This window comes from Carassius auratus, unplaced genomic scaffold, assembly GCF_003368295.1.
Source record: "Carassius auratus strain Wakin unplaced genomic scaffold, ASM336829v1 scaf_tig00027845, whole genome shotgun sequence".
Taxonomy (NCBI): domain Eukaryota; kingdom Metazoa; phylum Chordata; class Actinopteri; order Cypriniformes; family Cyprinidae; genus Carassius; species Carassius auratus.
Window position 1 is genome coordinate 400,452 of NW_020525632.1, and position 17,025 is coordinate 417,476.

Here is a 17,025-nt window from a genome sequence, read left to right on the forward strand (position 1 = left end):
CTTTCTCCCGTTCCCTCATTATCCTTCTGTCTATTTATACCCGGTCTGTCTTAGTCTGTGTTACGGAGTCCTTGTTTAATGTTACAGTTATTTCATGTCCGTCATCCTTGCCTTGCCTAGTGTTCGTGTCTTGTTCTTGTTATGTTTTGGATTATGTTTGGTTTTGACCCCTGCCTGGACTGTTTACCCCTTTGGATTATCCCTAAATAAACGACTTAACTGCAATTGGTTCTATCTCCGTGCCTCATTGGATCCTTGCCGTGACATTGTATTACTGCTTTTCTTGAATTTTTGGTTCCTTCTTTAAAAGCCAGCCATTAGATGCAAAACTTGTGTTCTTCTTTATTTTTCATAACTGCTTTTTTTCCACAAGATTTCAATAAGATATAGATCTAGACTGCTTTAGGACACTGGACTGGAATGCTATCATTGTCCTGCTGTAAGACACATGCTGTCTGATGAAGAAAAAAACACCCAATCCATTTTTGGGTTGACTACAGACCTGTCGCCCTGACATCTGTAGTAATGATGTTATTCTAGAGCCTTGTGTTGTCCCACCTCAAATCCATCACAGACCCTCTCCTGGACAACCTGCCCCTCCCAAGGTTTTTTTTCTCCATTCTGTCACTGATGGAGTTTCAGTTCCTTGCCGCTGTCGCCTCTGGCTTGCTTAGTTGGGGTCACTTCATCTACAGCAATATCATTGACTTGATTGCAAATAAATGCACAGACACTTTTTAAACTGAACAGAGATGACATCAGTGAATTCAATGATGAACTGCCTTTAACTGTCATTTTGCATTATTGACGCACTGTTTTTCTAATGAATGTTGTTCAGTTGCTTTGACGCAATGTATTTTGTTTAAAGTGCTATATAAATAAAGGTGACTTGACTTGACTCCTCAGGAGCCTATGCCAGGATCGTGTTTGTGGACTTCAGCTCTGCGTTCAATACAATCATACCAGCTCTGCTACAGGACAAACTCTGCCTGCTGAATGTACCTGATTCCACCTGTAGGTGGATCATATACTTGCTGTCTGACAGGAAACAGCATGTGAGGATGGGAAAACATGTTTCTGACCCCAGAACCATCAGTACTGGCTCCCCTCAAGGCTGTGTTCTTTCTCCTCTCCTCTTCTCCATGTACACCAACAGCTGCACCTCCAGTCATGAGTGAAACTACTGAAGTAGTACTTGCAATAACCCCATTGGGTTTATCTCTGATGGGGATGAGTCTACCTATAGGTGGGAGATTGACCTTTCTGGTTCTTTCTCACCATCTCCATCACCATCTGGTATGCTGCTGCCACTGCCAAGCACAAAGGCCGACTGCAATGAGTCATCTGCACTGCTGAGAAGGAAATCGGATGCAACCTTCCATCTCTTCAGGACCTGTACACTTCCAGGACCCTGAAGCAGGCGTTTGAGATTGACTGTGGTTCATCAAAACCAGGACTCATGCCACAAAAACAGTTTATTTATACTTGCAACTGTACCAATACCCATGGCCCATCAGGGCTTCTTAATCACGCCCATGGACTTTACACTTGACTTATTTGTTTATATATATATATTTTTTTAAACTATACACAAACACATGTGTTGTTTCACATGTGTACATTTTAAGTTTAAGCTTTGAACATTTGCACTCCCCCACTTTATATATCCCGCACAAATGTAGAGTTAATGTTCATGTTTATTTTGTATTTCATATTTTTCTCTTTCAGATTTTTTTTCTCTCACTATGCTTTTTTGTATAGCTTTTACTAGTCGTTTTTTTAGAATTTGCTCATGTCATTGTTCTATTATTTATTATTGTTTTTATTTTATCTTTGTCAAGCACCAATTTACCAAGAACAATTCCTTGTACATCTATACATACAGTAATTGGCAATAAATGTAATTCTGATTCTGAAGTTTGACTGCAGGGCTTGGAAAGCAGCTTTAGATTTCTGTAAACATGGAGATGGTGTGGTTTAACAAAATAAAAGTATCACTTGGTCTGATTTGTTTAAGAGGGATTTTGGAATGTACTGCCTTCACTTTAGACATGGCTTTAATATTTATTTGAATTAAGCTTCTCAGACCTTCCTTGGTTTTCATTCTTTTGTCCACGCTCATTGATCTACAACTACATTACTTCTAATCTAGAATGTGCCAATAATACTGTCCAGGTAATTTCTCTGTGAAATTATCTGTAATGTAATAAATTCTAATAAAAAAATTGTTTTGTTCAACTGCACACCAAAAACATAAATATGCATATACCATAATATGTTTTAATGTCAACAAATGTAATGTCAGATCTGGAAACATTAAGGAGTCACTATTACCAACTTAAAGATTTTTCCCTCAGTAAACTCCTAATTTGCCACTTGTTAATAGTAAGTAAGGTAGTTGCTTGTAATAGTTAAGTTTATGTGGTAAGGTTAAGGGATATAAAACATGGTCATCCATTAATATGTGCTTGATAAGTACTAATAAACAGTCAATATGCTAGTGATAAGCATGTAAATAAGCAACTACCTCATGCTCAAAATTGTTTCCAAATGTTTTGTGAGGCTGTGTGTTTGTGTCCCTATTTACATAGACACCAGTGAAAGGCAACAATCCATAATCATAATCTATTTTCACCACTCTGACCTAGAGCAGGATTAACACGTCAGTTCTGATCCTACCTAATTCATCCATAGATATCTGTAAAATCATCCTTCACAAAGCTTTTAATCCAAGGTGACAGTGAGGATTTCCCTGCTTGTATAGTTGAATTGAATAACATATTGAGCCTGTTATAATATCCATAATTATGGTGCTGTGAACTGTTGAAGGAATGTATGTACTTTTTCGATTCTAAAACTCTGCCATATTGTCTTGATTATGATTAAAATTAATAGATTAACATTATCGGTGGGAATATATACACCACATTAAAGTTCTCATTAGAAATCAGTTTTAATTAATTTAAAATACTTATTCGACATTTCATTAACATCACAGCTCAATCAAAACATAAACAGCAATTTCATTTGCAAAGTGCTTTTTATTGTTACATTGCCTTGAATACATGCCTCTACAATCACAACAAAGCCAGTATAAGGAGTCCAACAGTAAGAGAGTTAAGATATTTTTCCTTTTGCTGCATTTTAGGAAGAAAAATCAAAAAAACAAAAAGAATCTTATGCACCGTTACGCTGGACTCGCTGGATGTACTGAAACTGGGACATAGTCTGTCCTCTCTCAAAACTGTCTTTTGGTTGAACCAATTGGGTTTTGTAAAAATACAAAAAAGGAAAACTGACAGACTTTTTTTCTGCAAGTGGTAGTGGTCGCTCATTTCCCTGGGCTGAACACTTTGTGGTCTCTGTGTCGTCGGTTGCCATCAAATCCCAGTGCATGTCACCGCTTATCGTGTGTCACAGACAAGTGTTTATGCAGGGGAGACGGAGCTGGAAGACACAGACGAAGCCTCGGTCTTGGATGCAGTAGTGGAGGCGCCCTCTTCCTCCTCGAAGGGGTTCTTGCCACAGCACAGGGTGGTGATCATGCAGTGACGGAACTGCTTGTTCATGCAGATGTAGATGCAGGGGTTGTAGACAGCAGCAGTCTTGGCAAAGAAGGCTGGCAGTGTCATGAAGACAGGCCCAAATTCGCTTCCCTGGTGGGTGAAAATATACCAGGCCACACTGGCATAGGGGATCCAGCAAATCAAGAAGCCAATGACCATGATGACGACCATGCGGGTGACCTCGCGCTCAGCCCTCTGGGTGGTCTCGGACTCCTGCTGCTGGGCAGCGGCTTCTTTGACGGTGCAGACAAGACGGCCATAGCAGAAGAATATGACGATGAGCGGAATAATGAAGTGGACGATAAACATGTAGATGACGAAGGACTCATTGTTGTAGCCTGGGGCACGAGTGTAATAGTCGACTCCGCATGAGCACTGCATGCCCTCGGGGATGTAACGGGACCAGCCGACCAGGGGAGGCACGGCACAGGTGCAAGCCATGAACCAGGTGAAGACAACACCCATGATGGCGTGGTTCTCTCCGAAGCGGAAGTTGCTCACAGGCTTACAGACGACCATCCACCTCTCAAAGGCAAGCACCACCAGGGACCAAAGGCCCATTTCACCACCCAGGGTCGCGAAGAATCCTTCGAGGTTGCAGCCGACGCGTCCAAAAACGAAGTAGCCATGCAATGAGGTGTACATCGTTGTGGTGAAGCCACCGAACACCATGAAGAGGTCGGAAATGGCAAGGTTCAGCAGAATGTAGTTGAGAGGTGTACGCAACTTCTTGTGCTCGATGGTGACGTACAGAGTGAGGAAGTTGACGGGGAAGCCAGTGATAATCAGGAAGAACATGTACGCGGCCAGGCAGGCGTATGCCCATGGCGCCACCAGGTAGTACTGGGGATAGTCGTACGGGCTCCTAACAATGCCAGTGGCATTGGACATAGGCACGTAGAACATATCTCCCTCTGTACCGTTCATTGTTGCGGTTGGATGTTGTGCTCAGCCCCTTTCTGTGGTAGTGTTTGGATGGCTCGGCAGGACTATGGAAAAACGAGGCAGAACTGTGCCACGACTTGACGGGGCGAGCATGCACCCCGCTTTATAGAGACTCTCTTGGGATTAACTGATGTTTCCAGGCTGTCAGCATGAGTCTATTTAGGCCACAGCTAATAAAATAATCTCAGCCATCATTGCACTGCATTTCTGGCAATTTATCAAGCTATTAAGGTTGTACCTGACCAGCAGGTAAGCAGTGAAAAATAAAAAAATGAACACCTTCCTTTGGGACACAATGGCACACTTCCATATTGGATTGCAACATGTCAATGTCAGTACAGAGTGGAATGCATAGGTCTTGATGCATTCAAAGTATACATGTCTAGATAGTTTGTGTGTGTTTTCTGGGAGGTGCACTCAAAACCTAGATGATTTTAGTGCCATTTTCAAACAGCTGATCTAAAGGAACCAGAAAGCTGCCAACTGTTTAACTACGTTCCTTAGTAATCATCAAATTTAATCAAGCACATTAATTCAAGAACACAAAACTCATTCATCAGTAACCAGTAATTTAATTCAGGATATTAAAACCAGTGCATTAAACACTAAAATGTATTTCCAATCTTCTATATTCTAGATTTTGTAGTGTCAGGTGGTCTAAGGCTACCCTTGGCACTATGAAATGCCTGGGTTGACATGCTCAAGGCTCAGCATATTTCACACATGTGGGTTTTTTGAAGAGGATTTAAAGATTACAGGAGAGTTACTCTACAACAAGGAGCCTTAAGCACATTAGCTCCTTGTGAGTCTGTCCACAATCCACACTGCATGAGCTACAGGTGAAAAATAGGCTGTAATTGGTCAGTATAGTCTTAGTCCGCATTCTGTTCAGTAATTTAAAGCTATTTTAACACTAAATATTTACACAATCCGAAGTAGGCAAAAATACACTGCATGAACAGAAATGTTTTGTCAACAATGTTAGTGGGGCTGTTTTTTGTGAGCTCAGTATAGATGTACTCCAAACAGCCAACGTTTCAGATTTTACATTGAAACTATTACCATTAAAAGTTAAGCATTAATGTAGAGACAAAATTATGCAACTGAACCAAATCTTTTTGTAACTCATTTTCAAATTGAATTCAGCCCAATCACTGTGGACAATAGATAGTCAGTCATTTGTTTGGTAATTGTAAAAGGCTGATATATGTTGTTCTTATCTATTTATTAATGCTGATGCACAAGTGTTAAATCACAGATAAAATATGAGGTGTTTACACTGATGACACTATAACTGAAACTCATTAGATCTGCCAAAAAATTATTTTGCTTTTATTATTATTTATTTAGTCAACATTGGTGATGATATTTTACAAATAGCACACGCTACATGATCACATTAGTTTTTGTAAACAGTGGACAAATGCATTAATTTCTTATTATTATTCCCATATAATCTAATTCTTAAAATATACTTTTGTTGTTGGTGTAACCTAATGTTTTCAGGTTGGCTCGATCCACCCCTCCATCTTTTTTCCAACCTGCTTGTTCTGTGTAGGGGTTGCGGGGATGCTGTGGATCTAAAATTACAAGTGATTTGCAGAGTTATTTTTTACGTGGGTTGTGCTTCGGCACTGCTCCTCTATGTGGATGAAGCTGTGATCAACACATCAGAGGAATCAGAAAATAAACTCAATATTTGGTGGAACAAGAGGTGCTCTCCCCTCCCGGATCATCACTTGAGAGTGATTTGGTTACAGAGAGGGGTGTGGTTGGTTTAGTTAATTGTATCAATGTTGTTTTAGAGAAAAAATAAATAAAAATGTTCCAAGAAATGGACTGTGCAGAATATAAATAATAATAATAATATATTAATTAAAATAAGATGTGCATTTATTATTTAATAACTTGTCTTAATAGATTAATTTAAAACCTGTTAACTGTCACTCACTTTTTTGAAGATATACTTGAATGTGCATGATACAAACCTAAATTTTTATAATTCATGACTGAAAATATTTTGTAACATGATTTTGATGTGCCATTTACATGGTAATGCAATGTCTGATTTTAAAATGGGTTTTAAAGGATGAATTTTGAGATTTTATGTTTTCAAGTGATATATAACTTCTGATGATTTCTAAAATGTGATAGAGAAAAAGGCAACGAGGAAGTCTTTTTTTTTTTTAAACAAAGGTCAAAGCTCCTTTTGTAATGTAGATTTCTGAGGGTGCACTCTTGTCATAAATTCATCTATTACTTTTCCTACATAATTTTTAACAAACAATATTGGTATAATATATATTTGGGAGTCTTAGACCTTTCCAACGATATATAGTTTGTCAAGATTAGATTAAATTTGATTGTAATATAGTATATGTCACGGTGTGACATTTAACAGGTTAAAAGATGCATGTGCTTAAAATTGTATATCTAATATGTGAAGACATATAAAATTTGTATCTTGTTATCCCTGGGACACAGTATGAAAGTTAATCCATTACAGAGTTTCAGAGATTGAGATAACTAAAAAAATAACTTGTGTAGTGCAATGCGAAATGAGAGCAAGATTGGATGACCAAGATAATAGATATTTTGATTCAAAAGCCATAGGCATTTTACAATAGGAAAGGAACTAGTTGCTTAAATATTTAAATTAAATTATTATAGTTACAATAATAGGAATTCTTTTTTTCCATTTAGGAATTCTTTTTTTTAGTTAGGAAACATTACTTCACCAATACCAGATTATTCTGAATCATGTATTCATGAAAATGTGTGATTGAAGTCTTTATTTTACCATATGGATGTCATGCTGTTATAAAAGGAAAGTTAATTTTGTTTTATTGCAGTATACTTAGATAATAAAGGTAGCTGATTTCTGCATTTTGCAAAGAGAAAAAATGCTTGCTATCTTCCTGCAATGAAGAACTTGCTTTACTAACATAGAATAAGAGAACTGCTGTTTTCAACCAGATGATTTTGTTTTTATTAAGGGACCACAGAAAGAGGAGGTTGAAAATTAGAAAAAGAGCTGACTGCTCAGACAAAATTTAGTCAGAAGTTACATTCAGTAGGTACATTTGATTAATGCAGTCTCTTGTGTGTTAAAATTTCAGATGACTTCTGGAACAGTGCCTTTACAAAAGGAAGCAATGAACTGGAGTCTGTAAAGTGGCAAAGAAGCAAACACAGCTGCAGAGAGAAGAAGAGGGAGGGGCTGATGGATGTTCCCCTCCCCTCCTGAAAGAGAAGAACACACTTCAGCAAGGAGAAAGACTGAATTAAAGCAGGAAAAGGTGAATCTTTCACTTGAGAATTTTCCTGAGGGTGAAAAGAACATTATGAAATGCAAAACTCTGGCAGAAAGCAACCAGAAGCCAGACTGAGAAGAGACAGACAAACAACGGAGACCGTACACACAACATCAGGTCTTTAAGTGCCATCACAGACTGATGACCCAGTGCAACAGCCCAGGCTGATGATGTCACCAGAAGGACTTCCATCCCTTCAGTGCACAGTTGCTGCATATTCAGTGAACAGTATAGAGACGGCTTCAAATGTTAATTATTTTATTTTAATATTTTATTAACTATATTAATCTTGATTATTCATTGGTCTCACAGCACTTCTTCAAATTCTGTGTTATAACTAACATTCTCAATCTGCTTTTCAATAGGTTCCAGTCCAGCCTTATGTCTTAAATATATATATATTTTTTTTGACAGACAGAAGTGAGTACTTGACTCACCAATCAGATAAACATGGAGCTGAATTTGGCATAGTAAGGCAGTTTCATCAACCAACTGGGGAAAAACACAACTGAATACTTGATAACAATGCTGCAACCTTTTTGGGGAAAAGAAAAAAAGGGTATCTTGATGAACAATAGAAAAAATATATATATGGTTGAGAAAACAGAAATATTGGTCACTCCAATTTGTTTAAAGGTATTTAAAGGCAAGACTGAATAAAATATTGAATAAAAAAATATTCCAAAAATCCAAAATCATGAAATCACATATACTGTCATCACTGGGGATAACAAGATGGAAATGTTGAAGGCCATGGATCCTAGATTATGGAGAGATCTCCAATCCTCTTCTCAAAATTGCTCATGAGCAATAACAAAAAAGTATTTGACTAAACTTTAAATTAGACAAACAAGTGACATTTGAGAAATTATAATTGGCTCTCTCAAATGCCCAATGCCTAGGCCTAATATTCTAAACAAATCAATCTATTAGATTTTGAAGAAAGAAGAAAAACTTTAACGGTGTTAAACTTTATGGTGACTGATGTTGCCCAGTTGCATGACATCTAGATTGTTCCTTGCTCAAGCTGTTGCGTTTACTTGCTATAGTTAAGTTTGTGTCCTGCAAACTATCGAGAGTTTGACGTTCCTCTAAGATGCAGACGGGATCGTTGGCTTTGCTCCGTGTCGCGGTGATTATCTGCGGTCGTTCGTGTTGGATGATATTCAAGCTTTTCTCAGCAGAGGATGTGAAACATTGGCGGAGTTCCGTGTGCTTTCCAGGGTTTCCAGGTTTTCTCAAAACTGCCAGTTACTACTAAAAAATAGCCCAATCGCGTTCAAAAGGTATTTATCAGTAGAATTCACATTCTAGGGGCTATATATGACACTATTGGGGTCACCTCAAACCCCGGACAGAAATGGCAACCCGCAGCAAAAAATAAAAACGGTCTTGGCAACGCCGGTGCTTTCCGAGATGTCGCGTCAGTGCTGCTTGGGTCTCAACACCTGAAAAGACTTTGGTCTCAATCAACAAATATTCATCTGTACGCTCACGTGAACCTGCACGAATGAAGTCTCTCCGGACCAGCAGACAGAATCAAGGCTGCCGGTCTCTTTCGGCATCTCGCCTCCATCACTTCATCAGTCTACAGCATTATAAGTATAATTTTTGTTCTATGCACTTGTGGCGCTTGGGCATACATTTTATTCGCTGCAAGGATTTATACTCACACGTTCAAAATAAAGCACTGGGCGTTTCGTGCTTGTTTATCTAGCAGACTCGCACTGCATAATTAAGATGTTGATCATAGTGCATGCAATGTTCTGAATAAATCCTTCGTAATGAGGCATTTTAAGGCTTGTAATAAAAGCTACAATCTTTTATACTGATAAAGATTTTTCGCATTTCTGTAAAAAATATGCTTCGTCCAGCACACTTAAGATTCGTTGTTTTAATTGTATGCTTTAATCTTTGTTTATTCAGTCATTGTTTCATTTGCGTCTACTCCAGAATGCTTCATACTCTAATGGGATTCATTGGTTGCAGATGCAGGGAACCGCTGCTCTCACCTCATTTTTACATGGCTTACTCTTGGACTAGCGCTATTATGAACACTGGATCAACCAAGCTGATGCGTATTTGGACCCTTTCATTTGAGTCGTAGGTAAGATTCGGCTCAATGCTTAGCAGGCATCTTAAAGTCCACGTGACACGGAAGTTGATGCCGACTTTATTTCAGAGTAGTGACATATCTCCAGTTTAAACCGAATATTAATTAGCAGGCATGGTTCATTTGGAGACCAGGACAACTAGAGCCCCAGATACAGATCCCCTGTAAAGAGCACCAGGACAAGACCACAGGAAACAGATGATTCTTCTGCACAATCTGACTTTGCTGCAGTCTGGAATTGAACTACTGGTTTCGTCTGGTCAGAGGAGAACTGACCCCCAACTGAGCCTGGTTTCTCCCAAGGTTTTTTTCTCCATTATGTCACCAATGGAGTTTCGGTTCCTTGCCGCATTATAGAGTGGAAATGTTCAGATTTCTATAAAGATTACGAAGACAAACAATGTTTAATTGTTTACATCAAGATTAGCAATGTGTGCTAGTAAGCTTAAGTCAATTTGATTTAAGCGGACTTTAGCTAAATCTTCCAACAAATCAAAGACAAACGTCTGCCTATTACCCTTCCCATATTGCAAAAATTAATTATTCCATCTGCTATGGCCTTCTTTCTAAGTACCTCAATATTCTTCTCGAGGCAGTGTTTTATCTGCCTTCTATGGATTTATGCGTCCAGGGGAATTCAGTTCAGAAACGAATCAATTTGATCCTGCTTGCTGCATTCCTTTTCAGATCTACAATTCGGACCTAAATTCTTCACACTCTTCCTCAAGCACTCAAAACCGATGTGCAAGGTTATGGTGTCACCTTAACAATTTCAAAAATCAATAATAAATTCTGTCCCTTCTCTGCATGGTGAAATTTCTTAAAATCCGACCTAGAACTTCTAAAAACGCACCACTCTCTATTTTACCCTAGAACTCACTTAACCACTGTTCTCAAAAGCTGCAGTCTATCCCCCTCTCTCTATACTGGCCATTCATTCAGAATTGGGGCAGCTACTTCAGCAGCTGAACGAGGGATCTCTACATCAGCTGTTAAGATCATGGGCAGATGGTCTTCCTCAGCATTTGAATCATACATCAGACCTGATTCAAAAACCATTCTCGAAGCTCAGCAGGCTCTCCAGTAACTAATCAGGTAAATTCATGCAATTACTGGTGGTGGTGTTACTATATCTGTATGGTCTATCAAGGCCTGTATATGTCTGGCCTTTTGTGGCTATTTCTGTACGGTCTTTCAAGGCCTGTCTGTGTCTGCCTATTGTGGCTGTCTGCGTCTGGCCTATTGTGGCTATTTCTGTACGTCTATTGAGTCCTGTCCGTGTCTGCCTATTGTGGCTGTCTGTGTCTGGCCTATCGTGGCTATTTCTGTATGGTCTATCGAGGCCTGTCCGTGTCTGGCTATCATGGCTATTTTTTTTGTACGGTCTATCGAGGCCTGTCTGTGTCTGCCTATCGTGGCTGTCTGTGTCTGGCCTATTGCGGCTATTTCTGTATGGTCTATCGAGGCCTGTATATGTCTGAATAATATAAAAAAATGTTTAAAAAAAAGGCATATTAGGTTTAATCTAGCGTCATCACACTGATCATGCTAACTCTCTCTTTATATCTTCCAGGTACCTTAGGATTCACAACTGGTGGGTATACTTTCATCTACTTATTTTGGGGGGAAGGCTGGCTCTGTCTGGAATTTTCGTAATCCACCTAATTTTGGCTATTTCTGTACGGTCTATCGAGGCCTGTCCATGTCTGCCTATTGTGGCTGTCTGCGTCTGGCCTATTGTGGCTATTTCTGTATGGTCTATCGAGGCCTGTATATGTCTGATATATATATATATATATATATATATATATATATATATATATATATATATATATATATATATATATTATATTTATATATATATATATATACATAAAAAAAGCATATTAGGTTTAATCTAACGTCATCACACTGATCACGCTAGCTCTCTCTTTATATCTTCCAAGTACGTTAGGATTCACAACTGGTGGGTATACTTTCATCTACTTATTTTGGGGGGAAGGCTGGCCCCGTCTGGAGGTTTCATAATCCACCTAATTTGGGGGGACGGCTGCGCCCCTGCCTTTGTCTTCAGGCAGGAAATGCAGATTCGCTATCCTCGGATTACGAACCATGGATGGGGCCTTCTGCCAAAGAAATGTATAATTATGCTTGCTGAGTTGTCAATAAATGTACGCTTTGTACATCATTTTATCTCCCGAGTCTTTCTGGTAGAACTATGTGGAATGATACCAGGTCTACGCTAAGTAGAGTCTAATATAAAAGGTTCATGTTATCCTACATACAATGTGCCATTCCACAGCTAAAATAATTTAGTTCACAATCAGCTGACATTTTGAGAAAAAAAAATGTTTTTGGCCAAAAGGGTATGTGAAAGGATGTGAAAAAGTATGAATGATGGTGTTGTATGGCATGAAAGAGAGTGTCTGATGAGACAATGAGGAAGTTCAATCAATTTGCCAAAACAGCTGTATACAAAATTGAATGTGGGCCTACTGGGCAAATGTATGCCCAGTTAAATGATGACCATGGATGAATTTGGTTAAGTTTCCTGTTCAGTACCTAGGTCATTGTTGTGGCAGAATGAAAAACGGTGCCACACATGCGCAGCATATAACATGGGAAGGCAGAGCAAAGCAAGCTTGCTCTGTCCATCCCACATCTAGCTTTCTTTTCACCATAAAGATATAGAGCTGATTCCGTGTCAAAAGGATAAAATATTGTCTTTCTGACAGTTAAAATATATAAAGTAGGTTGAGTGTTTTCCAGGTCAAAAGGCCTAAGCTACTTAGCAAGATAGGCCTAGATAAAGTATCCAGTAATATAGTGGAACTTAGTTTACTAAACAAAGAGATAACTGAATAAGCAAATTGTTGAGAATAAAATTTAAATGAATTTAAAAATAGTAAGGATGCCGATAACGGAGTAAAACCAAATTATTTATTATGTTATAAAAATGGGTATTCACCATTTTCTCATTGCAAGGACAGCACTGGAGTTGACAGCCCTCAACCCACATTACATTTCCACAGGTCACACCAAGAAGGACGACTAGCAAGATGAGCAAATTAGCATGCTTGATATCAATAACAAAAAACTCTGAAGATCTCCATTTACAGGTGACAGCATTTATAGTAAGGCCTAGGAATGCTTTGCTCCATCAAAGAGAACCAGTGAGGGTGCAGTTATGATCTCAAGGGAGAGCCTTGCATTAATCAGCAAAATGGTTACAGAGTGACACCTGAGTTCACATCTCTAACCTTAAAATATGACAACCAGCTTCGACAACTCCACACAGGATGAAGTGAGGGATGAAGGGCGTGCTAGTAATGACCCACTCTTGCCAACGAGGGAAATCCATTGCAACGACTCGTAAAGAGTCTCCCTGGTGAAGATGGAATGAGAAAGTGATGAGACTGCTTATAATATTTGGGAGCAAATGTGAGCCATCAAATGGAAAGATAAGGGCAAGTAATTGCAGATCAAGAAATTGAACGTTATAAGAAGGGAAATATTGATGTAGGAAGATTTGAAGGGAAAATAGAGCAATTGGATGAAACAAATAGAATGACAAGAGCAAAATAGAACAGCTCTAGATTATTTGTAAACTGAAGAAGGAAAAGTATATGTTATGTTTTGGGGGACAATGCTGTATTTATATACCCAATAATACTGCTCCAGAAGGATCATTTAGTAAAGACATGATCAAATTGAAAAGGCTAAGAATGGTAGAAAAAGCAAATGTTGGAAAAGATAATAAAATGTAAGATTGGTTTGATCTAAAGTTAGGAGCATGGGGAGCATTGTTTATAACTAAATTGGGAAAGTTTTTAGGAATTGCATTATTGACAGGAGATTTACTATTTTACTGTGTACTTCCTATATTGAGGTCACTAGTCAAAGCCACAGCTAAGCAAATTAAATTCAAAGATGTCAAGATTGATTTTTGAGGGTAATCAAAATGGCCTCTACAGTGCACAAAATGTCTGGACTGAGGATCAGCTATGCAGTTTTTGTGATGTTACATGTAAAAAAAATATGTATATTACTCTTGGATTTTACATAACTGTGACAACCACAGGCAAGTGCTGAAGTGCTAAACATTGTTTTATCTTTAATGAGGGGTTAGGGAGACTGGATATTTTACTCCCTCCTAGTCAAGTGAGGAGAGAGATTTTTACATTATTAAAAATTTTACAGTATTATATAATCTAGTCACGGGTTATAATACAGTGTGATTTATTTAGTCGCTAGGTGGTGTTAACTAATAAGACTGAATTATGGAGTCAGGCGCGCAGATGGCACCGGGCGGCAAGGAACTCGACCGGAAGTTGAAGTCGGGTGGGGGCTGCCATCTTTTAGCAGAACTTCACTTGCGTTAGCATTCCCATTGACTCCCATTCATTTTGGCGTCACTTTGACAGCGAATAACTTTACATCTGAGGCTTTTAAAGACTCTGTTTGTCCATTATTTATTTCTAAAGATACACGGCAATGTATAAAGGGCTCCATTACCTTCTATGTTACATTATGGCCCCGTATAAACAGTTTTTGTAAAAAATAGGCTAACGATTGCGTCATAACCACTCAACTCTCTGTCGCATTACCGTACAGACAGGAGGAGAAGCTCGCAGGCAATTAACTTAATATGGCGTACTGGCGTTACATTTTAAAATACTATACAAAATAATTAATCAGAATACTTACTCCTGCTCACTCACGCCAAAGAACTCCCCGCTCAAGCTCGCCGTCTCTGCAAGATTAAAGATGGCAGTTTGCACGCACAGCTACTAGAAGATTTACATCTGGCAGACAGGTTGCTGACATCGTCAAGCTTCGTTTGAGTCTGCGCGTCAGAAACGGAAGTGCTAAAAAACGCTAAAAATGGGCTTCACTTGTCTCAATTGAGTTCCAATGGGGTCGCTGTGTCCATTTCTTTTACTGTCTATGGATGGCACTAGGGACGGGGGGGACATGACCCCCCCCCCCCCCCAGATTCATAGTAACCAGATCTGTCCCCCTCACTTTCTCAATGAAAGGTTCTATTGGTAAACAGAGGATTAATCTGAATATCCACAATGTACATTAGTCTAAGTAGAAGCGACCTGACCCGCTGCTCCTTTAAACGTGTACTAACTAAAAGATTTTTGAAACACGCTTTTCATCGCTGTGTCTGACCGAGTCCCAAAACACACTTGTAGCCAATCAGTGGTAAAGGGGTGTAACTTGTCCTGATGGCGATAAGAGAGCGCTCAGTTTGAGTGCACAGGACGCATATTACATTACATTTAGTCATTTAGCTGACGCTTTTATTGAGAGAGATGGCAGATAAAAAAGAGGGTTTACAACCAAGCAAGAGGGAGCACCCGCTTTCCAGCGGTGGAGAGAAACTCAAGGATTGGGAAGGGCTCGAATCGGACGCCGAGGTTTTTTGTTTCTTTTTGATAGGTGAGTAATGATTTTGCGTTGTTTCACACAACTTATCCATGTTGGCTTTTGTTTGAATATACTTGTGTGTCATCTTTCTTGTTTCCGCGATCGTTGTTGCCATGGTTGCGTATGTACGTGTGGGGTAAAGATTTCAAAATAGGGGCGATGCACGGTCGGTGGCCGAGAGAGCTCAACTCCACAAAACACAAATACTCAACACAATGAAATACAAAAACAAGCTACAAATGCTCACAACACAACACAAACAAATACAGAAACCCTCTGCAAATACTCAAACCAGACAAAATTACCCCAACAAAAAGAAAATTTAAACAAGGTTTTTTTTTTGAATATTGATTACCATTTTTATGACCATATCTGTACAAATACCATGGTTAAACTATGGTTATAGTAGTAAATCCATGGTAAATTTGTTATTGATCACAGAAACCATTTTTTTGTTTGCTTTTTTTATATAATAATTGTATTTATTCATTAATTCATTTCAATAGTAAAACCACAGGCTATAGTTAGTTTTAGCAAGGTAGCAAGCTTACATAACCTACCACAGGTACAGAAATTGTGTATTTGGTCAGCTTATTTAGGCTAATAATATCCATAAAGCTAAGGAATCGTATGACCAGGATTGTTAAAATAAACTAAAGATATTTTTTCAGAGCAAACATTTATAAATTATGTCCCAGCCACATTTGTCACTTTACGGTTCCCTTAAATATTTCCAATGTGGTCTGTGTTTTTGCAGCACATTTCTTTATTTGTTTGTATTGTGAGTATTTGCAGCACGCATTGTCAAACTGATGAAGATGTTTTCATAATATACAGGTATTTTTGTCATTTGCAGCATGTTTTTCTCTCTCCCGGCCACAGTAGCAGGTCCTGAATGGGTGTGTTTGTTTTGGTGCTAAAGAATCGGGTCAGGGCAGACGCAGGCTGAAGCACAATAATAGTCTAACCATTACTTTACCCACATTCTCACTACACACTGTTCTGTTGTCAATAAAAACACATGATGGTGCTGCCTGCCACTGATGTTTACGTTCTCTGTGTGTGTATTGCTATGACTCCTGACCCCAGGGTCCTACGAATAGCTGGTAGCTGCCTAAATTGAGCCTGTAGCGGTAACCATATTGATCATATACAGGTGCATCTCAAAAAAATGTGAATGTCATGGAAAAGTTCTTTATTTTTGTAATTTAATTCAAATAATCATACTTTCTTATATTCTAGATTCACAGACTGAAAATATTTCTGACCGAAATATTTCACAAGTTTTTTTTTTGTTTTTTTTTTATTCTGATTGTGACTTAAAAGTAGGAAACTTTTAAGGGGGGGGGGGGGGTGTAGGGTGAAATGCTCATTTTCACTCAATATCCTGTTAATCTTGAGTAACTACAGAGTAATACTGCATCCTTCATAACTCCTAAAAGACTTTAGTTTTATTATATTTATAAGAGAAAGATAGTCTGTACCATTTTTCCTAGAAAAAACATGAGCGCCTGGAGGCGTGACGTGTGGGCGGAGCTAAAGAATGAGTGCATCTGGAAGCTGTGACATTACCGTGAGGCAGGGCCGTGCAGAGACCTTTGGAGGGGCAGGTGCTCAAAGTATAAAAGGGGCACATGGAACAAGGTTTAAA

General features: G+C 38.8%; 1 protein-coding gene across 1 annotated transcript; it reads right to left on the reverse strand.

Moving 5' to 3' along the window:
* Nucleotides 1-3,021: 3,021 nt before the first annotated feature.
* Nucleotides 3,022-4,608, reverse strand: LOC113079369 (rhodopsin). The gene has a single exon (XM_026251618.1). It carries the CDS (start codon nucleotides 4,491-4,493, stop codon nucleotides 3,429-3,431), a length of 1,065 nt encoding a protein of 354 aa, XP_026107403.1. The 5' UTR covers nucleotides 4,494-4,608; the 3' UTR covers nucleotides 3,022-3,428.
* Nucleotides 4,609-17,025: the final 12,417 nt, after the last annotated feature.

Excerpts from the sequence above, each read along its gene's own strand:
- LOC113079369 (XM_026251618.1), bottom strand. The coding sequence starts at position 4,493 with ATGAACGGTACAGAGGGAGATATGTTCTACGTGCCTATGTCCAATGCC.